The 17,500-nt window shown below is 46.3% G+C and overlaps 1 protein-coding gene across 1 annotated transcript; it reads right to left on the bottom strand.

The window, feature by feature from the left end:
* Nucleotides 1-1,649: 1,649 nt before the first annotated feature.
* On the bottom strand, nucleotides 1,650-16,722 carry rrp12 (ribosomal RNA processing 12 homolog). The gene is made up of 34 exons (XM_080848476.1): nucleotides 16,530-16,722; nucleotides 15,117-15,319; nucleotides 14,702-14,785; nucleotides 14,442-14,518; nucleotides 13,893-13,998; nucleotides 13,369-13,485; nucleotides 13,046-13,184; nucleotides 12,604-12,731; nucleotides 12,297-12,395; nucleotides 12,102-12,193; nucleotides 11,796-11,907; nucleotides 11,604-11,704; nucleotides 11,145-11,259; nucleotides 10,780-10,922; nucleotides 9,702-9,823; nucleotides 9,298-9,362; nucleotides 8,641-8,800; nucleotides 7,915-8,069; nucleotides 7,499-7,566; nucleotides 7,322-7,415; nucleotides 6,941-7,099; nucleotides 6,651-6,731; nucleotides 5,962-6,067; nucleotides 5,694-5,801; nucleotides 5,440-5,597; nucleotides 4,989-5,080; nucleotides 4,703-4,861; nucleotides 4,281-4,447; nucleotides 3,848-3,955; nucleotides 3,605-3,663; nucleotides 3,320-3,395; nucleotides 3,085-3,152; nucleotides 2,851-2,933; nucleotides 1,650-2,423 (listed from the first exon to the last, which is right to left on the bottom strand). Exons 1-34 carry the CDS (start codon nucleotides 16,666-16,668, stop codon nucleotides 2,327-2,329), a joined length of 3,840 nt encoding a protein of 1,279 aa, XP_080704602.1. The 5' UTR covers nucleotides 16,669-16,722; the 3' UTR covers nucleotides 1,650-2,326.
* Between the last annotated feature and the right edge of the window lie 778 nt (nucleotides 16,723-17,500).

The following is a 17,500-nucleotide window of genomic DNA, read 5'->3' as shown; positions in this document are numbered from 1 at the left end:
ACAAGTGTAAACTGCAGGTCAGTTCTCTAAGTTATTGTTGCTTTGAACAGACACACATACACACACACACTATTCTTTATACACTGCTGCCTGTGGGTCTATTCTCAAGTCTGTTTCTACTGACGTGTGTTTGTGTTACAGTATGTATGAGCTGTGTGTGTGTGTGTGTTATGTGTAAGTCTTAAGTCTGTGTCTACTGCCTGCTGTTTTAGTGACGTCATTCGGACTCATGTAGCTTCAGATCATTTTTATATCACTGCTATGTGTGTGTTATGTATGAGGTGTGTGTGTTATGTATGTAAGTGTGTGTGATACTCTCTATCGATGCTACAATAGCTGTGCTTTGGTAGTGTTGACCGTACTAAAGCCATGTGTGTGAGTGTGTGTGTGAGAGTGTGATTGATTGGTGTCTTTTTGTAAAAAAATAAAATGAAAAACAATCTGATGCTTTGGGGTTGGGGTAGAATTTCCTGTTAATATTTTTGCTATTGCTAATAAACTAACAAAACCAGAAACAGCTTCCCCTGTTCCTTCAGTTCATCTCACCCTCACACACACACACACACACACACTTCCAGCCACACACTCCAGAGCAGTGGGCACTGAGAGGTAAGGTCTGTGTCTGTGTGTGTGTGTGTCTGTATGTGTATATGTTAGTGTCTGTATATGTGTGTGTGTCTCATGTGGCAGAGGTGCCCTCTCAGTATCATGACGCAGTGAAAAGACTCATGTAGCAGGAACGCAGACACACTTTACTGCATAAAACACCAGTGCTGCCCACCTTGAGGCAGTGTGCAGAAGAGCACCCCCTTGAGGCCGTGCGCAAAAGAGCGCCGCCTTGAGGCTGTTTCAAGTGTCTTCACTGTTTTATGTGTAGAAAAGCACTTAACACAATATTTGAAAACGCTGATGCGCTTTGTTGTTAACTTCCAGGTTTTACAGTCACACACACACACGTGTAAAAACTCATCCCAGGTCGTGTGTGCCCTCATGTCCGACTGTGGGAGCACATGAACTGGGAAGTCGTGACACACACACACACTCAGTGAAACCACTGCACAGTGAACAATGAACAGTAAGTCATTGTGGAGTCTTGTCAATGAGGCCCTTATTCAACTGCTCCTCTGTTCCCATGGCGCCAGGCCTGAATGTTTCCTTTTCACACACACACACACACACACACACGGTGTGCACAACAAAAGCATCCGAATATATGAACGAGAGCGCCTGTGTGTGGCCCGAGATCTTTTCCCGGCATTAAATCCCTGCAACTCTGTTCCATATAAAACACTGTGGAAAGAGTGTTAATGTAGTCCTAAAGCACTGATGACTCCCCTAAAAACTACATTACTACTTAAATTATTACTACGTAAATTAAATTACTACTAAAACTATTCAGATGTTTATTGATAAAGGAAACCCCTTCATGGCCTTAAGGTGGACTGCATGAAGCTCCACACCGTTGCTCTGGCTCGGTATGAATACGCAAATTAGGTTAAAAGCTTGAGTGTGTGTCATGCATGTCTTCTTTACACAATGCTCACACAGACGCAGACGCACACGCACACACACACAACACACACACACACACACAACACACACATCACAATGATTCATACTTCTGGTTTAACAGGCTTTTATTCAGCTCTTATTAATTCACTGCATTTAGATTCTAAACACACATTTCTCCTGTCTTTATATCGCCATCTAGTGGCCCAACTCTGCAAACACACAACAGACATATCCAATGGCAACCAACGTCCAGCCGATGAACACTTTCCACCTCAGTGCACACATGCGGACATTAACACATATGCAGATTTCTTATGTGTGTCTCACGAGTAGATGAACACACACACACACACACACACACGCACACACACGCACACACACGCACACACACACATCTCTCAATGAAAGCATCACACTAAACAGTAGCACTGAGCTCAGTCTACACAGGGCTGCCTGACTTCTGCCTGCTAGAGCGCCCCCATGTGGAGAGAGAGTGGATGACACACACAGAGCCACCAATGCAGAGGGGCCGGGGAGCGGCAGGAGCTCCTCTAACTAGGAGACAGCTCACCTTACAACTGCCTGTTGGAAAACAGCCCAAAGCAGGGAAGGTGTGGTGTCAACATACACAGTCAGAGAGGGCCGTGCATATGTATGTGTGTGTGTGTGTGTGTGTATGTGATCGTTTAGATTGGTCTTCATCACTGTCAGTTTACTGTATCCTTTTGTCAAGTGTCCATGAAAAGTATGTGTGTGTGTATGTGTGTGTGTGTGTGTGTGTGTGTGTGTGTAAGGATGAGAGAGTCCCTCATGCTCATTTCTTGTTCTTCTTCATCCTCTTGGCAGCCAGCGCCCCCTTGTGGGCTCCACGCACCATACCCTTAAACTGGCCCTGAAGTTTGGCCTTCTTCCTGCAGGGTGAACACACACACAAAAGAGCATTGGTCAAAACAAGGAAAGAGGGGATATCAAACATACAAACACACACACGTAAATTAGAAGTGCACTCAAAACATACAAACACACACACACACACACACACACACACACACACACACACACACACACACACACACACACACACACACACAAGAGCAGTGGTCAAAACAAGGAAAGAGGGGATATCAAACATACAAACACACACAACCTCAAGCCACCTGGTCAACACATTATTGTTTTGTAAGTGGGTGTGTGTGTTTATCTGAGATGTCTTTGGTGAAGGTGTGTGGGCTCGTATACATGTGTGTTCATTGTGTGTGTGTGTGTGTGTGTGTGTGTGTGAGCAGTTGAGTTGTGACTTCTTCAGTAGGATGTAGGCGTAGGTGTTTGTGTGTGTACCTCCGGTTCAGCTGATCTTTCTTCAGTGGGATGTAGGCGTAGGGGTCGACTTTCCCCTTCTTCTTAATGTCTCCTTTCCCCTTCTGAATACAAAAGTATGTTTATTACACACAGACACACAACCCCCTTTTTCTCTCTCACACACACACACAAACTAGCTTTATAAAAGTACACAACCTTGACACACACAAACTATATAAAGCACACACACACACGCACACACACACAGCTTGCCTTTGCTCTGTACTCTGCTCCAGACTGCGGCCTGCCCCCTAGTGGTCGGTGGATGCCTGCACCTCCCGCTACACAGAGACAAAGGTCACATGATCAAAACAGCAGGTCACATAATCAAATATGATGTGGGTATGTGAAGTTACCCACACACAAAACCATATACAAGGGTGAATATACACACACACACACACACACACACACACACACACACACACACACACACACACACACACACCTTTATATTTGGTCTGTGACTCCACCTCCATGTCATCATCAAGGTCATCGTCTGTTTTCCTCTTCTGGCTCTTCTTCTGATTTGCACACACACACGTACAATTTACATTACTTTCAATGATAAAATACATACACATGATCATGAACATAATGTTCTTATTATTAATAAATACATTCAGATGTTCACAATTGCATAAGATCATAAATACATTTACACTGACACGGTGGTAGCAGACAGGAAGTAGAGGCGGCAGAAAGGAAGTAGAGGTAAAGTTAAGGTACTCACACTTTTGAGTCCAGCTTCCTCCAGAATATCATCCAGGTCCCCATCAGCAGCAGCAGCAGCTAGGACAAGATCAGAGACGGGTTAACACACACACACACACACACACACACACACACACATCCCCCATCAGCAGCAGCTAGGACAAGATCAGAGAGTCCAACACTCGTCGCCAACACACACACACACACACACACACACACACACACACACACACACACACACACACACACCATTGCCACACACCTTTCTTCTTTTTCTGTTTGTCCTCTTCCTCCTCGATGATGATGCGACCGTCTGACGTCACCTTGAATTCGTGTTTGGTCTGACGGGTCTTCACCTCAGGGTTCGTGGCTACACACCAATTAAAGAGTCCACACATTAATACCAGTCACTGGAATGTCTACATGCACACAGACACACACACACACACACACACGCGCGCACGCACACAGACACACGCATACACACACACAGACACGCACACAGACACGCATGTGCACAAACACATACAGACATACACGCATATGCACACACGTTCGCACACACACGCACACAGACACACACATGCATGAGAACAAACACACATGCATGCGCACACACACACACGCTCGCACCACACACACGCTCGCGCCACACACGCACGCTCGTGCACACACACGCATGAGGTGGCTCTTACCCAAAACCCTCTGGGAGGCCTGTTGATCCAGGAAGTTAAGAGGCTCATCGCTAAGCCCCTCCTTCAGCCAAGCCCCGCCCCTCTTCTTCACTGCCTTCTTCTGAGGCTTCTTAGGCCCCTCCCCATCAGACAGGTCTGAGTCGCTGTCCGCCAAAATATCCTCAATGCTACACACACACACACATACAAACCAGCACGTTAAAGAACTAAATTACAATACTCATAACAATGTGTTTTACAACACACTTCAATGTTTCTCCTTAAGCTGAACATCTTTAAGCACACACACACTCACACAAGCCAAATTACCACACAAACTTCAATGGATTTCCAAAATCATTGAAAAAAGAACAAACACACACACACACACACACAAAATAAGAACACTTCAATCCAATTTCTGCTCCTGCAGCTCCGCCTACCTGTCAAATTTGGGTTTGGGGGCGTCGGCCTCGCTGCCTGATTCCTCCTCACCATCCTTCTCAGCCAATCTCTTTCTCTTAGACTGCGCCTCCACCTTACGGATGTTAGCCAAGACCTTATGATGCTCCGCTGGCAACATGTCCTTCACCAGCTCATACCTACACACACACACACACACACACACACACACACACACACAAGGACCAACAGATGTCAGATGACCAGTTCACACATTTTACCCACACCATCAGATTGCAGCTGTGTGTGAGTGTGTGTGTGTCCTACCCAAACTTGCGAATGAGTTTGGTGAAGATGCTCTTCAGGTTGGCTCTAAAGAAGCGTCGCATGTCATCTTTAATGTTCCCGATGGCCTCCATCTGAAACACACACACACACACACAAATTACTTAATAACACACTTGCATCTCAAATGTAGAACTGACCAGCAGTTCCGAAAAAAAAATGTGTGCCATTAATCCTGTCAGGTCATAACAAAAACTCACCATGAATACTTAGTGTGTGTGTGTGTGTGTGTGTGTGTATGTGCATACTCTATATGTGACTACGTAGTGTGTGTGTGTGATTCTAGGTGGCAGTGTGTATGCATATGTGTGTGTTTGTTTGTGTGTGTGTGTGTGTGTGTGTGTGTGTGTGTGTATGATCCTATAAGGCAGTGTATGTGTGTGTGTGTGTGTGTGTGTGTGTGTGTGTGTGTGTGTGTGTGTGTGTGACCCACCATGACACTGAGGTGGCCAGCGAGGGTCTTGACATCCAGCACAAACAGGATGACCTTGAGGAAGCCAAGAGCGACCTTCAGGATTTGGCGTGTACGACACGTCAGCAGCAAACACACGTTATGGAGGAGTTGTTCCAACGTAGAGGATTCTATAGAATCTACACACACACACACACACGACACATGTTTAAACACATGTTGTAAAGGAGCTGCTTCAATGTAGAGCATTCTATAGTACACACACACACACACACCTCTGTAGTGGAAGACAAGTCTGCTGAGAGCTAGCACTGTGCAGGTCATCATGGTCACTGTTCCAGTAAGACCCACATATATGACACACAGGAACTCCTCCAACGCATCTGAAACACACACACACACACACACACACACAGGGATACATCAACAAACACAGAATTTATTCAGCATTCCTACAGTTCCTACAGATAAGTGTAAAGTGTGATTTGCAGAATAGGGTAAGAGTTTGTGTCTGTGTGTGTGTGTAAGGTATGGCGTGTTTACCTTTCTGGTTGCCACAGAAACGGGTGAAGGCATTGCCCATCTCAATCAGGAGGCTGAAAGCGTTCTTACGAGCACCAAGAGACACCTCCTTAGTACAGATAATCACCTGCAGGACACACACACACACACAAACACACACACACACACACACACAATTCAAACCTAAATTCACAAGTCATTTTGCAAGAGAGAAATGGAGAACAGTGTCTTTGTGAGTGAGTGTGTAGATAGATAGATAGATAAAAACTTTATTGCCACACAACAATGCTGGTGGTATTCTTTTGTCAGAGGTAGCTCAGGCCAGTAAGGAGGGGAGAGAAGTTTTTTTTTTAAATAAAAATACTCCAGGTCTTTGGGAGTTCAGGAGTCTGATAGCAGAGGGGAAGAAGCTGTTATTGAAGCGTGTCGTTCCTGCTCGAATAGATCTGTAGCGTCTTCCAGAAGACATAAGTTCAAAAAAGTCATGGCTTGGATGGGAGGAGTCTCTGATTATGTTCTTTGCATGGTTTAAGCTACGCTCAGCATACAAGGAGAGGACTGATGGAAGGTCACAACCAATAATGTTGGAGGCTTTGGTCACCACTCTTTCCAGTTTCATCTTTGTTGCGACTGTCAGAATTTCCATACCAGACAGTTATTCTATGATGGCTATATAGAAGAGCACACAAAGGTGTGACTGTGTGTGTTACCTCTGGCAGTAAGGTGATGATGAACTCTTTGTGTTCTTCCTTCAGCTGCTTCACTATGTGGATCAAACACTTCAATCTTGGCTGCGAGAGAGGGAGAACAGAGAGACAGAGAGAGAATGAAATGATAGGAGAAAGAGAGAAGAAGACAGGGAGAGAGAGGGGGAGGAAGAGGAGATAAACAATAAACATTTACACAACATTTAAGGTTAAACTAACCAAAGATAGAAACTTGATCATAATTACAACTTCACCTGAGTATAAGTTTGTGAGTGTGTGTGTGTGTGTGTTACCCTCTTGGCTGGAGAGGCTGCGGTCTTCAGGCTGCTCAGTAGCGCCCCCTGTAGTTGCTGTAGGTTGTTGAGGACGAAGCAGCGACTCGCCTCCCCCTCCCCTCCACACATCTCCTCCAACACACGATACGCCTTCTTCTGCAGGCCCGCCTCCTTACTCTACACACACAATCATCACACACACACACACAATCATCACAAGGTTTTAAACTATTCAACAGCTTCAACTTACTTCTTGTCACTGACAGCTGATGCTGGTATGTCTGTTACGTTTCTCTTCTCCAGTAAGGGTTTTATCAGCTGTGTGAGTGTCTCACCTCTAGGTAGGGTTTGATTAGCTGTGTGTATGATAGTATGATAGTGTGTTTGTGTGTGTCTCACCTCTAGGTAGGGTTTGATGAGTTCGTAGGTCTGGGCCATGGTAGCCTCATCCACACAGGGTGCCATGGCAACCACCAGGTCCATCACTGCCAGCCTGAGGGGAGCATCAAAGTGTAAGTTTAAAAGAGAGGTTGTGTGTGTGTGTGCGTGCGTGCGTGCATGTGTGTATGTGCTTACCTTGTGAACTCACAACTCTCAGCATCACTCAGCCTCTCTGTAGCCTTTTGCAAGAATGAACACACCATCTGCAAACACACACACACACACACACACACACACACACACACACACAGACACACACACACATTTTTTAGAGATCCAGTCAGGTCCAGGCAGACAGAAACAGGAGAGTCAGTCATCACTGGGTCACTGATCACCAGTGTGGGATACTCTGGTGGTCTTTAGGGTGTGTGCGTGTGTGTGTGTGTGTATACGTGTTTGAGAGTGAAGTGTGTGTTTGTGTACATGTGTACCTTAGGCCCTGTGGCAATCAGGTAGACTCTGATGGTGTTAAGTATGGTCTGTAGGGGGTGCTGTGTGTGTGTGTGTGTGTGTGTGTGTGTGTGTGTGTGTGTGTGTGTGTGTGTGTGTACCTTAGGCTCAGTGACAGTCAGGTAAACTCTGATGGTGTCTAGTAAAGCTGGTCTGAAGGGGCTGCTGTCGGAGTCCTGGGGCTTCTGGGTAAACACGTTAAACAGGATGGGCAGGAAGTTCTTGGAGAAGCGATTAAGCTCCGCCTTCTCCTCATCTGTAAACAGGAAGTGATGTTAGCATGTTCAATGCACACATCCAGAACTACACAGAATGCACAGTGAGTGGCAACAACGCCTCAATCAATGAGTGTATGTGTGTGTGTGTGTGTGTGTGTGTGTGTGTATGTATGTATGTATGTATGTATGTATGTTCCTGTCTCTGAGCTCCTGATGAGTGTGTGTGTGTATGTGTGTGTGAGGGTGTGAGGGTGTTCTAGTCTCTGAGCTCCTGATGAGCGTGTGTTTGAGTACCTGTCGCTGCGCTCCTGATGAAAGTGTGTGTGTTTGTGTGTGTGTTTGTGTGTGTATGTGTGTGTGAGGGTGTGTGTGTGTGTGTGTGTGTGTGTGTGTGTGTGTGTGTGTATTCCCGTCTCTGAGCTCCTGATGAGTGTGTGTATGTGTATGTATGTGTGTGTGAGGGTGTGTGTGTGTGTGTGTGTGTGTTCCCGTCTCTGAGCTCCTGATGAGTGTGTGTGTGTTTGAGCACCTGCCGCTGCGGTCTTGATGAGTGTGTGTGTGTGTTTGAGTACCTGACGCTGCGCTCCTGACGAGTGTGTGTTTGAGTACCTGACGCTGCGCTCCTGATGAGTGTGCGTAGAGCTTGGCAGACGGCCAGGCGGAGGTCTGGGCGCTCGTTGAGGGTGGTGCCCAGGGTGCGTGCGAGGCCAGAGAACCCTCCCACCACATCAGTTGGACTCTGGCAGAACCCTGGCAGCATGGTCCAGATCTGGGGGGAGGGGCAACGGGAGGTTAGGTATGCTGGATCAGAACCACAGAAATACCACATAACAGGGCAGAGATGAGGAGGGGATTTTAAGCTTGCGTGTGTGTGTGTGCGTGTGTGTGTGTGTGTATGTGTGGCTGCGTGTGTGAAGCCCTCATTCATGAAAAACAGCAGTACTGGTAACAGTGGAGTTTAAACCCGTAAATATATACCTATATAACTATAAGTATAAATGTATTATGGCAACAAATGTACATGTGACATAAATGTATACAGATGTAAACGTAAATGTGAAAATAATGTAAATATAAATGTATGTACGACTAAAAATGTACATGAATACATGATATGTATGTAAATATAAATGTATACATGACTACAGATGTAAATGAACATGTGATATAAATGTATATATATAAAAATGTATATATGACTACAGACGTTAACTTCAATGTGATATATTTGTGAATATAAATGTATGGAGGTTTAACTGATTTTACCTGCTGCTGTAGAGTCTGGTAGACTTTAGACTCCAACTTTGATCCAGCCTGATCCAGCTCCTCCGCTAAAACAGACATACATCCACATGAACATTAACACACACACACACACACACACACACACACGTGCATCCACATGAAAATTAACACACACATATTAAACACACACACACACACACACACACACACACACGTGAGCATCCACATGAGCAATAACACACAAACTCGCATCCACATGAACATTAACATACAAACACACACATCCACATGAGCATTAACAGACGCACGCGTGCGCACACACACATCCACATTAACATCAATGCACACATTCATAGACACATAGTACATATTTTGCCTGAATGGAATGAGATGTTCTTCACATAATATGCACACCACACACTCACCTCTCTGTTTGAGTGTGTTGGCCAAAGGCAGGAAGTAGGTGGAGAAGAAGGCCAGTTGTGTGTTTTTCACGTGATCCCGGATCACAGGAACCAGCCAGCTACGAGGGAACTCCAGGTCATCCCTACACACACGCACACACACACACATTGCATAAACATCAGGCATGGAAAATACATACGTGAATCCTCTTGCAAAATCTCACAAACAAACGCTGGTGACTGAAGTAGCAAGAAGAAACCATTATGGAGTGGCAATACACACATCAAACTCACACAAGCCCCCCCACACACACATCAAACTCACACAAGCCCCCTCACACACACACACATCAAACCCACACAAGCCCCCTCACACACACACACACACATCAAACCCACACAAGCCCCCTCACACACACACACACACACATCAAACCCACACAAGCCCCCTCACACACACACACACACATCAAACCCACACAAGCCCCCACACACACATCAAACTCACACAAGCCCACACTCACACACACAATCCCCCAAACACACACAAACTAGCCTGACTGTTACTAAAACCTTTAACATCTGTGTCAGAAACAAACTAGCCTGCCTGTTACTTTCAAAACATAACATCTGCGTCTGAAGTAGTGTCAGCTTTTACTCAGACTCAAGCTAAATTGGTGTGCATCAGGTCAGACACACAGTAGTCCTGCTTCGTTGTGGTTGATTGCTAGACTGCTGTGCTTAGCTGCTAGGCTGTTGTGATTAGCTGCTAGGCTGCTGTGGTTAGCTGCTAGGCTTCTGTGGTTAGCTGCTAGGCTGTTGTGGTTTGCTGCTAGGCTTCTGTGGTTAGCTTCTAGGCTGTTGTGGTTAGCTGCTAGGCTGCGTCACAGGGGTACAGTAGAAGAGACCTGCCATGCACCCCTCTCCCGCCATGCCGACTCTGTGACTACCTACGCTTCTGTCAAAGGCGGAACAACAATGATGCATTCATACACACATACATATACAGACTCACTCTCACCAACACACACACACACACACACACACACACACACACACACACATATCCAGTCTCTCCATCTCGCTCACACACACTCACTGGTGTCCGGTGATGAGTAGAGGCACTGCTTTCAGCACCAATTCTGGGCCCATACTCTCCACAGCACCCCCTACAGCCAGGTCCAACTCCCCACCGAACGGGAACCGTGGAGTGGAGCGCAGGTCGCACAGGGACCGCAGGCTCTGGAGGAACACACACATACTTTAGAAAACACATACATTTCACAACATGCACACTTACATGTAGGCCACACACTGTTCAACAGATTACAAAATAACTGCTCTTTCTCTTTCTCACCAAAAAAAGACCATAAAATAAAAGCTTACGAACAGATTCTCCCTCTCACACACACACACACACACACACACACACACACACACACACACACACAAACACACACACACCTTGGCCATGATGGCGTGAGCTTGTTTTCCTGCTCCTCTGTAGAAGCTGCCGAGAACCTGCAACACAAACGGCCAGGACGCATGGTACCTGTAGGAGAGCCCCTCCTCCACACACCTACACACACACACACACACACACACACACACACCACACACACACACACACACACACACACACACACACACACACACACACACACACACACAGACACAAGATATCAGATTTGGCTCATGGGTTATTTGCATGAAAAAGTAAATAACGGGCAATATAAAGCAGTATTTGTGTGTTTATGTCTATGAGTATGTGAGAGTGTGTGTGTGTGTTAAAGTAAAACTCCTGCTGTCTGCATGATGGTCAGTGAATGTGAAACTAGCAGACATCTAGCACATTTAAGACACACACACACACACACACACACACAACCTCAGCAGAGGAAACACACACACACACACACTCACGAGAACATCTTGCAGATGTGAGACGGGTTCCCTGATGCAGCACCAGGCAGAACTGGCCCAACCGCAGACATGTGGGGCGAAACACACTCATCTAGGAGAGTCTGAGAACACACACACACACACACAGATTTAGACCATACACAAACATACACACAGTCAGTGTGAGGCACAGCGTGAAGACATCTGGTTTACCTTCATAGCGTGCGTTGCCGTGGAGACGACCTTAGTGTGAGGTGACAGCAGACAGGTCATGGTGGTGGAGAAGAAGCGCGGGAGATGAGCCAGGCACAGCGAGCTCTGCAGACTGACACACACACAGGTATAACACACACAGTCTGAACACACACACACAGACCCATACAAAGACAGACAGAACACACACACACAGGGACTCATACTTAAAACACACACACACACACACACACACACACACACACACACACACACACACACACACACACACACACACACACACACACACACACACGTATGGCTTACCTGGACAGGTGTGTGTGAGCCTTTTCCATCACCACCAGCCAGGCCAGCAGAGGCTGAAGGTCATTCTCACTGGGTAGGAAGTCATAGAGTGCCTGCACACACACACACACACACAAAATAGATGTTGAAGGTAGAACATATTTCCTCAAGCACTGTGTGCGTGTGTGTGTGTGTGTGTGTCTGTGTGTGTCTTACAGTGATGATCTGTGCGTTGAGTTCTGCAGACAAAAGAGAACTGCTGGATTGGGAGCTGAAGAGTTTGTGGAAGGCCTGCATGGCTCCAGTAGTGACCAGCTGTGGGGAATGTACACACACACACACACACACACACACACACACACACAAAGACTCAGCAGGTGACATAGACATCGATATAGATACACAATCAACAAAAGGGGAAATCTCCAGACATCCAGTCACAGTTCTATAACATCACAAAGGCAGCAGTGTTTGTGTGTGTGTGTGTGTGTGTGTGTGTGTGTGTGTGTGTGTGTGCACTCACCGCGTGGCTGAGGGTCATAATGCGCAGTAGAGTCTCACAGCAGCTTTTGATAGAGCTGAGGGGAAAGGAGGGTAGCAGGTCCTTCAGAAGACCCAATACATGCAGGGTAGTGGTGTCCTCTTTACTGCCTGAGGAAAAACACACACACACACACACACACACACACACACACACACACGCAAATGTGTTACAGAGTACAGGCGGGTCTGAGCTGCATACACACTCAGTGATGGGAGAGAGGTAACTGATTAATTATTTGATTGATTGATTGATTGATTGATTGCTGGCTGGTGTGCTATGTTTTATGATTAGCTGGGTCTGTTTACCTCCAGCCTGCTCTATCTCTTTACAGTGTGCTGTGATTGATTAGCTGGGTTTGTTTACCTCCAGCCTGCTCTATCTCTTTACAGTGTGCTGTGATTGATTAGCTGGGTCTGTTTACCTCCAGCCTGCTCTATCTCTTTACAGCAGAACTTGGCGGTTGTCACGGCAGCAGGGTGGTGGGCGGGACTGTTGTCTGAAAACAGGAAGTCGCTCCCCCTCAGGATGGAACACACACCCTGCTGTGCTGCCTTACGCACCTATGACAGACACACACAGACACACACACACACACACACACACACACACACACACACACACACACACACATACATTCATCAGTGCAAGATTAAGAAATAAATACAATTTCTGACTGGATACTGAAAGATTGAGGAGGAGAGAAAGGAAAAGTAGAGTTAGGGATGACTGTGTGTGACCTCTGACCTTGGGTTTGGAGTGTACGGTGAAACTGAGGAGGCCATGATAGGTCTGAAGGGTGGACGGGTAACTCCACACACCCACGTCCTGTTTCTTTAGCAACAGCGCCAGACACGACAGGACCTACACACACACACACAAACACACACACAATAAATACACTTGAAATGCAACAGAAAAAATGAATCCATCTGCTACTTCAACATGACAAAACTACATCATCAGGTTAAAAAACAAACACGTCAACAAACATAGCATGCGCACGCACACGCGCACACACACACACACACACACACACACACATCAGCAAAAATAGCACACAGACACACATATCAGCAAAAATAGCACACAAACACAGTTAAAAAAGATTAAAGAAAGTTTCCACACTCATGTTTGCTTGGATAAAACACTCTTGCAAAACTAAATTACAGTTTATAAAACCGATTTCTGTTGTCCCCTAAGAACCAATATGCAGCCATGTGTATGTGTGTGTGTGTGGAAAAGAGTGTGTGTGTGAATATTCTACTAACCCAGCGTAGCGATGAACTGTTGTCACTGTTGGCTTGTGATGACATCACATCCATGAAGGCTTTGGCCGTATCTGAGAACCGGCTCTTCAGAACAGGGACGGGAACCCTGTTTCACACACACACACACACACACACACACACACAAACACACACACACACACACACACACACACACACACACACACACACACACACACACACACACACAAACACAGCAACATGTTTAAGGTTCTCATTCAGTAAATAACATCACCAACCAATCAGTCAAGTTAGAATCTGCTCTAGGTTGTGGTGTTAAGAGTTATCATGACCACTCCCTCAAGAAAGCATGAGTGTGATTGTGTGTGTGCACGCATGACCGTACACCATCTTCAACAGGGATGACACTGCTGTGTGTGTGTGTGTGTGTGTGTATGCATGACCTAACACCATCTTCAACTGGTATGGCACAGCTGTGTGTGTGTGTGTGTGTGTGTGTGTGTGTGTGTGTGTGTGTGTGTGTGTGTGTGTGTGTGTGTGTGTGTGTGTGTGTGTGTGTGTGTGTCTGACCTCTTGAGGACCAGGTTGAGCAGGTAGGCCACTGCAGCAAGAGATTCACTGGAATCCACTGCCTCCAGAGTAGTCATCTGAGAGAGAGAGAGGGGGGATGGAGGAGGGGGGGGATGAAGAGAGAGAGAGGGGGGGGGGAGGTTGGAGAGCGAGAGAGGGGGGGGGTGGAGAGAGAAGTGGAGAGAGAGTGAGAACACTATGGTGATGATCTGGTGATGTGAGAAAGAGGAGTAAATGATGAAGATGAGGGTGAGACTCACCAGCGCAGCAAAGTACTCCGTCTCTGTCTCCTTCCCGCCCTGAGCACGGATCACTTCTGTCACCGCCGCCAACACAGCGCAGATCTACACACACACACACACACACACACACACACACACACACACACACACACACACACACACACACACACACACACACACACACACACACACACACACATCAGCCCTAGCAATGACTCAGAGCACTAAACAGCACAGAAGGGTGCCCATCAGAGGCACAATGTCAGAAGAGGTCTGTGTGTGTGTGTGTGTGAGATATCACACATATCAGTTTCAGGTAGTAAGTATTGTTCAGAAGTTGTGTGTGTGGAGACCCTGTTGAGCGTGTGTGATGTGGAACTGTTCTGTGATGTATGTTGTGGTTGCTAGGCGCCCGTGCCGGATGACCTCTGACCTCTTTGTGGGCGGCGGAGCTGGACTCCCAGTAGCGCTGCACCTTGCGGAAGGAGAGGTTGGAGCAGTCAGATAATCCGCTCAGAAAGGTGGCGCCAGAGCGCACGGACAGCGCCTGCTCCTCGTCCCCCATGGCCATGCCCACCTCTCCCCCCTCCATGTCATTGTGCAGCTTCAGAGCATCCACCGTCAGTCCACTCTTCTCTGAAACACACACAAACACACACACACACACACACACACACACACGCGTTACCATGCAGCTTTAACACATCCATCGTCAATCCACTCTTTTCTAAAACAAACACACGGGTCACTATGCAGCCTTAACACATCCAGGGTCAGCTCCTCTTTAAAACAAACACACACACCCCTCTAATTTTAACATGCACATTCTCAAAACTCCTCAATTCATGTGACAACACCCCCATCTCTCAACTACAACATCCTCCAACACACACACACACACACACGAGTTGCAGACAGAGGGTGAATAGAGATGTTCAGCTTGAGAAAATTGGGGCTCGCTTCACACACAGAACTGGTGTGAGTGACACAGGCACATCAAAGAGGTCGTCAGGGACAGCTAGCCAAAGCCATGGAAACAACTCTGTAAATGTCGTATCACTAGTTCCACTGGCCCAACTCTCTAAATGTCATTATATATCACTGGTTCCCAAACATTTCATGGCCTGAGTACATTGATTGATTAGATATGTGAGATGATGATAATCAAATTTATAAAACCGAACCCAGAAGAAAGTAAAAAGGAAAACGAGGTATATGGATTTCAAGCCTGTGTGTGTGTGTGTGTGTGTGTGTGTGTGTACGTGTGGGCTGTTCAAAGTTAAGACTATTGGACATGTCAACAATCAGATTCGCTCATGTTATTTACCGTTGCCTTTATATTGTTCCTACATAAGTCACTTATCGCAGTCTCCTTATTCATGTGTATACAACTAAAATGTTATTGTATTAATTTGCTAAGCACCTCAGGGGGAATACTTGTACTCTATACCACTGCATTTTGTTGTACTCTTAATCTTTTTAAGCTTGTTGTTATGTGTTGTTATATGTTGTCCCTCGTGGTATCAACAGTGCCAAATGTAGTTGTATGCAAATGACAATATATTCTATTGATTAATTCATTCGTTCGTTCAGTCAGGTAAACCAAGTAGGGACTGTTTCCGTCATTCCGTATTTCTCCTAATAATTAGATAGGGCTAACATGACATTAGAAAACTACTATGAAATCTCAACAGTTATGTCCTGCTTATAACAAATATTTGGCCTCATTGTTTCCCGGCGCTTGTTATGCTGCCTGCGTGGCTGTGAGCGAGGGCTGGGTCTCCGTAACGTTACCCACGTGTGGTCCACATGCAGGCCGGGCGATTTAACACTGCTGCACACTTACCGGAGGGCCGACTGAAGAACCGACTTTTGGCCGCCTGTCGAAAGCGACTCGTCTCGGGATTTGAGTCGCTGCTGTGACCCTTTTTCCATCGCTTCAATTTTTGTGCCGTTCCGGAACGAATTTTCCCCGTCTTCACCATGTTGTTAGTTAAGTTTGGGCCGAACTAGCTAGCTACCTCTGCCTGGCTGCGACGGCGGAGTCGCTCTGGACTGACGTCACTAGGCTGCGCTCCGTTTGTGTTTGTGCACCAGCACACATGGCCGCCTGAGGGCGCGCTACCACCTCTCTGCTGTGTGCAGAGCGCACGTTTCTTTGCGTGTGCCTCGGCTGGGATTAAAACGGCACTTGTTGAAGGCACGGCAGGGGTGATGATAACATGACACAGCACTATTGAAACATGGAGAAGCAGCTTTAAATTTCAATGGCCCCATCCTTTGGAATACTCTACTAAGAATGGCTGAAACCGTGGAAACCTTTAAACGTGCACTTAAGACATACACCTTTAATCACGTTTATCACTCTCTGTGATATTTATATTGTCAGTGGTCTGTGCGTGCCTTGTTATATGTTTGCATTTGCATGATATGGTTTTTCATCCGTCTGGAAAATCTGTGTCTCATAAGCGTGTTTGTAACCCCCCCACCACCTTTTTCCCCCCTTCTGTGACGCGCATTGTGTAACCTCCTGGTATGAAATGCAAAGTATACATAAAGTTCGATTTAATTTTGATTTGAAAATAACGTTGAAAAGAGTCAGGATGACCTTAATGCAAGTAACACAGATAAAACCAAGGCAGCAAGCAATTTATTTAGAGTTTACTTTATTATCTCAAATGTACATTTGAACATATTTACAATTATGTACAACATTCTGTTTAACATGTCAAAGAAGTGTGTTTCACTAGCGTGTCTGGCGCGTGATCATCTCTGCCCTGAGGAGAGAGAACATGGCAGCAGTCGTGGAAAGTAAAC

This window comes from Sprattus sprattus, assembly GCF_963457725.1.
Source record: "Sprattus sprattus genome assembly, chromosome: 12".
In the NCBI taxonomy this organism is placed as follows: Eukaryota; Metazoa; Chordata; class Actinopteri; order Clupeiformes; family Clupeidae; genus Sprattus; species Sprattus sprattus.
Note: the sequence above shows the minus strand (reverse complement) of the source record. Positions and strands in the feature narration are given on the sequence as shown.

Coding starts and splice junctions, on each gene's coding strand:
- rrp12 (XM_080848476.1), bottom strand. CDS start 16,668: ATGGTGAAGACGGGGAAAATTCGTTCCGGAACGGCACAAAAATTGAAG. Junction 12,396..12,603: donor TTATGACCCTCAGCCACGCG/GTGAGTGCACAC, acceptor CATTCCCCACAG/CTGGTCACTACTGGAGCCAT. Junction 11,705..11,795: donor CGGCAACGCACGCTATGAAG/GTAAACCAGATG, acceptor GTGTGTTCTCAG/ACTCTCCTAGATGAGTGTGT.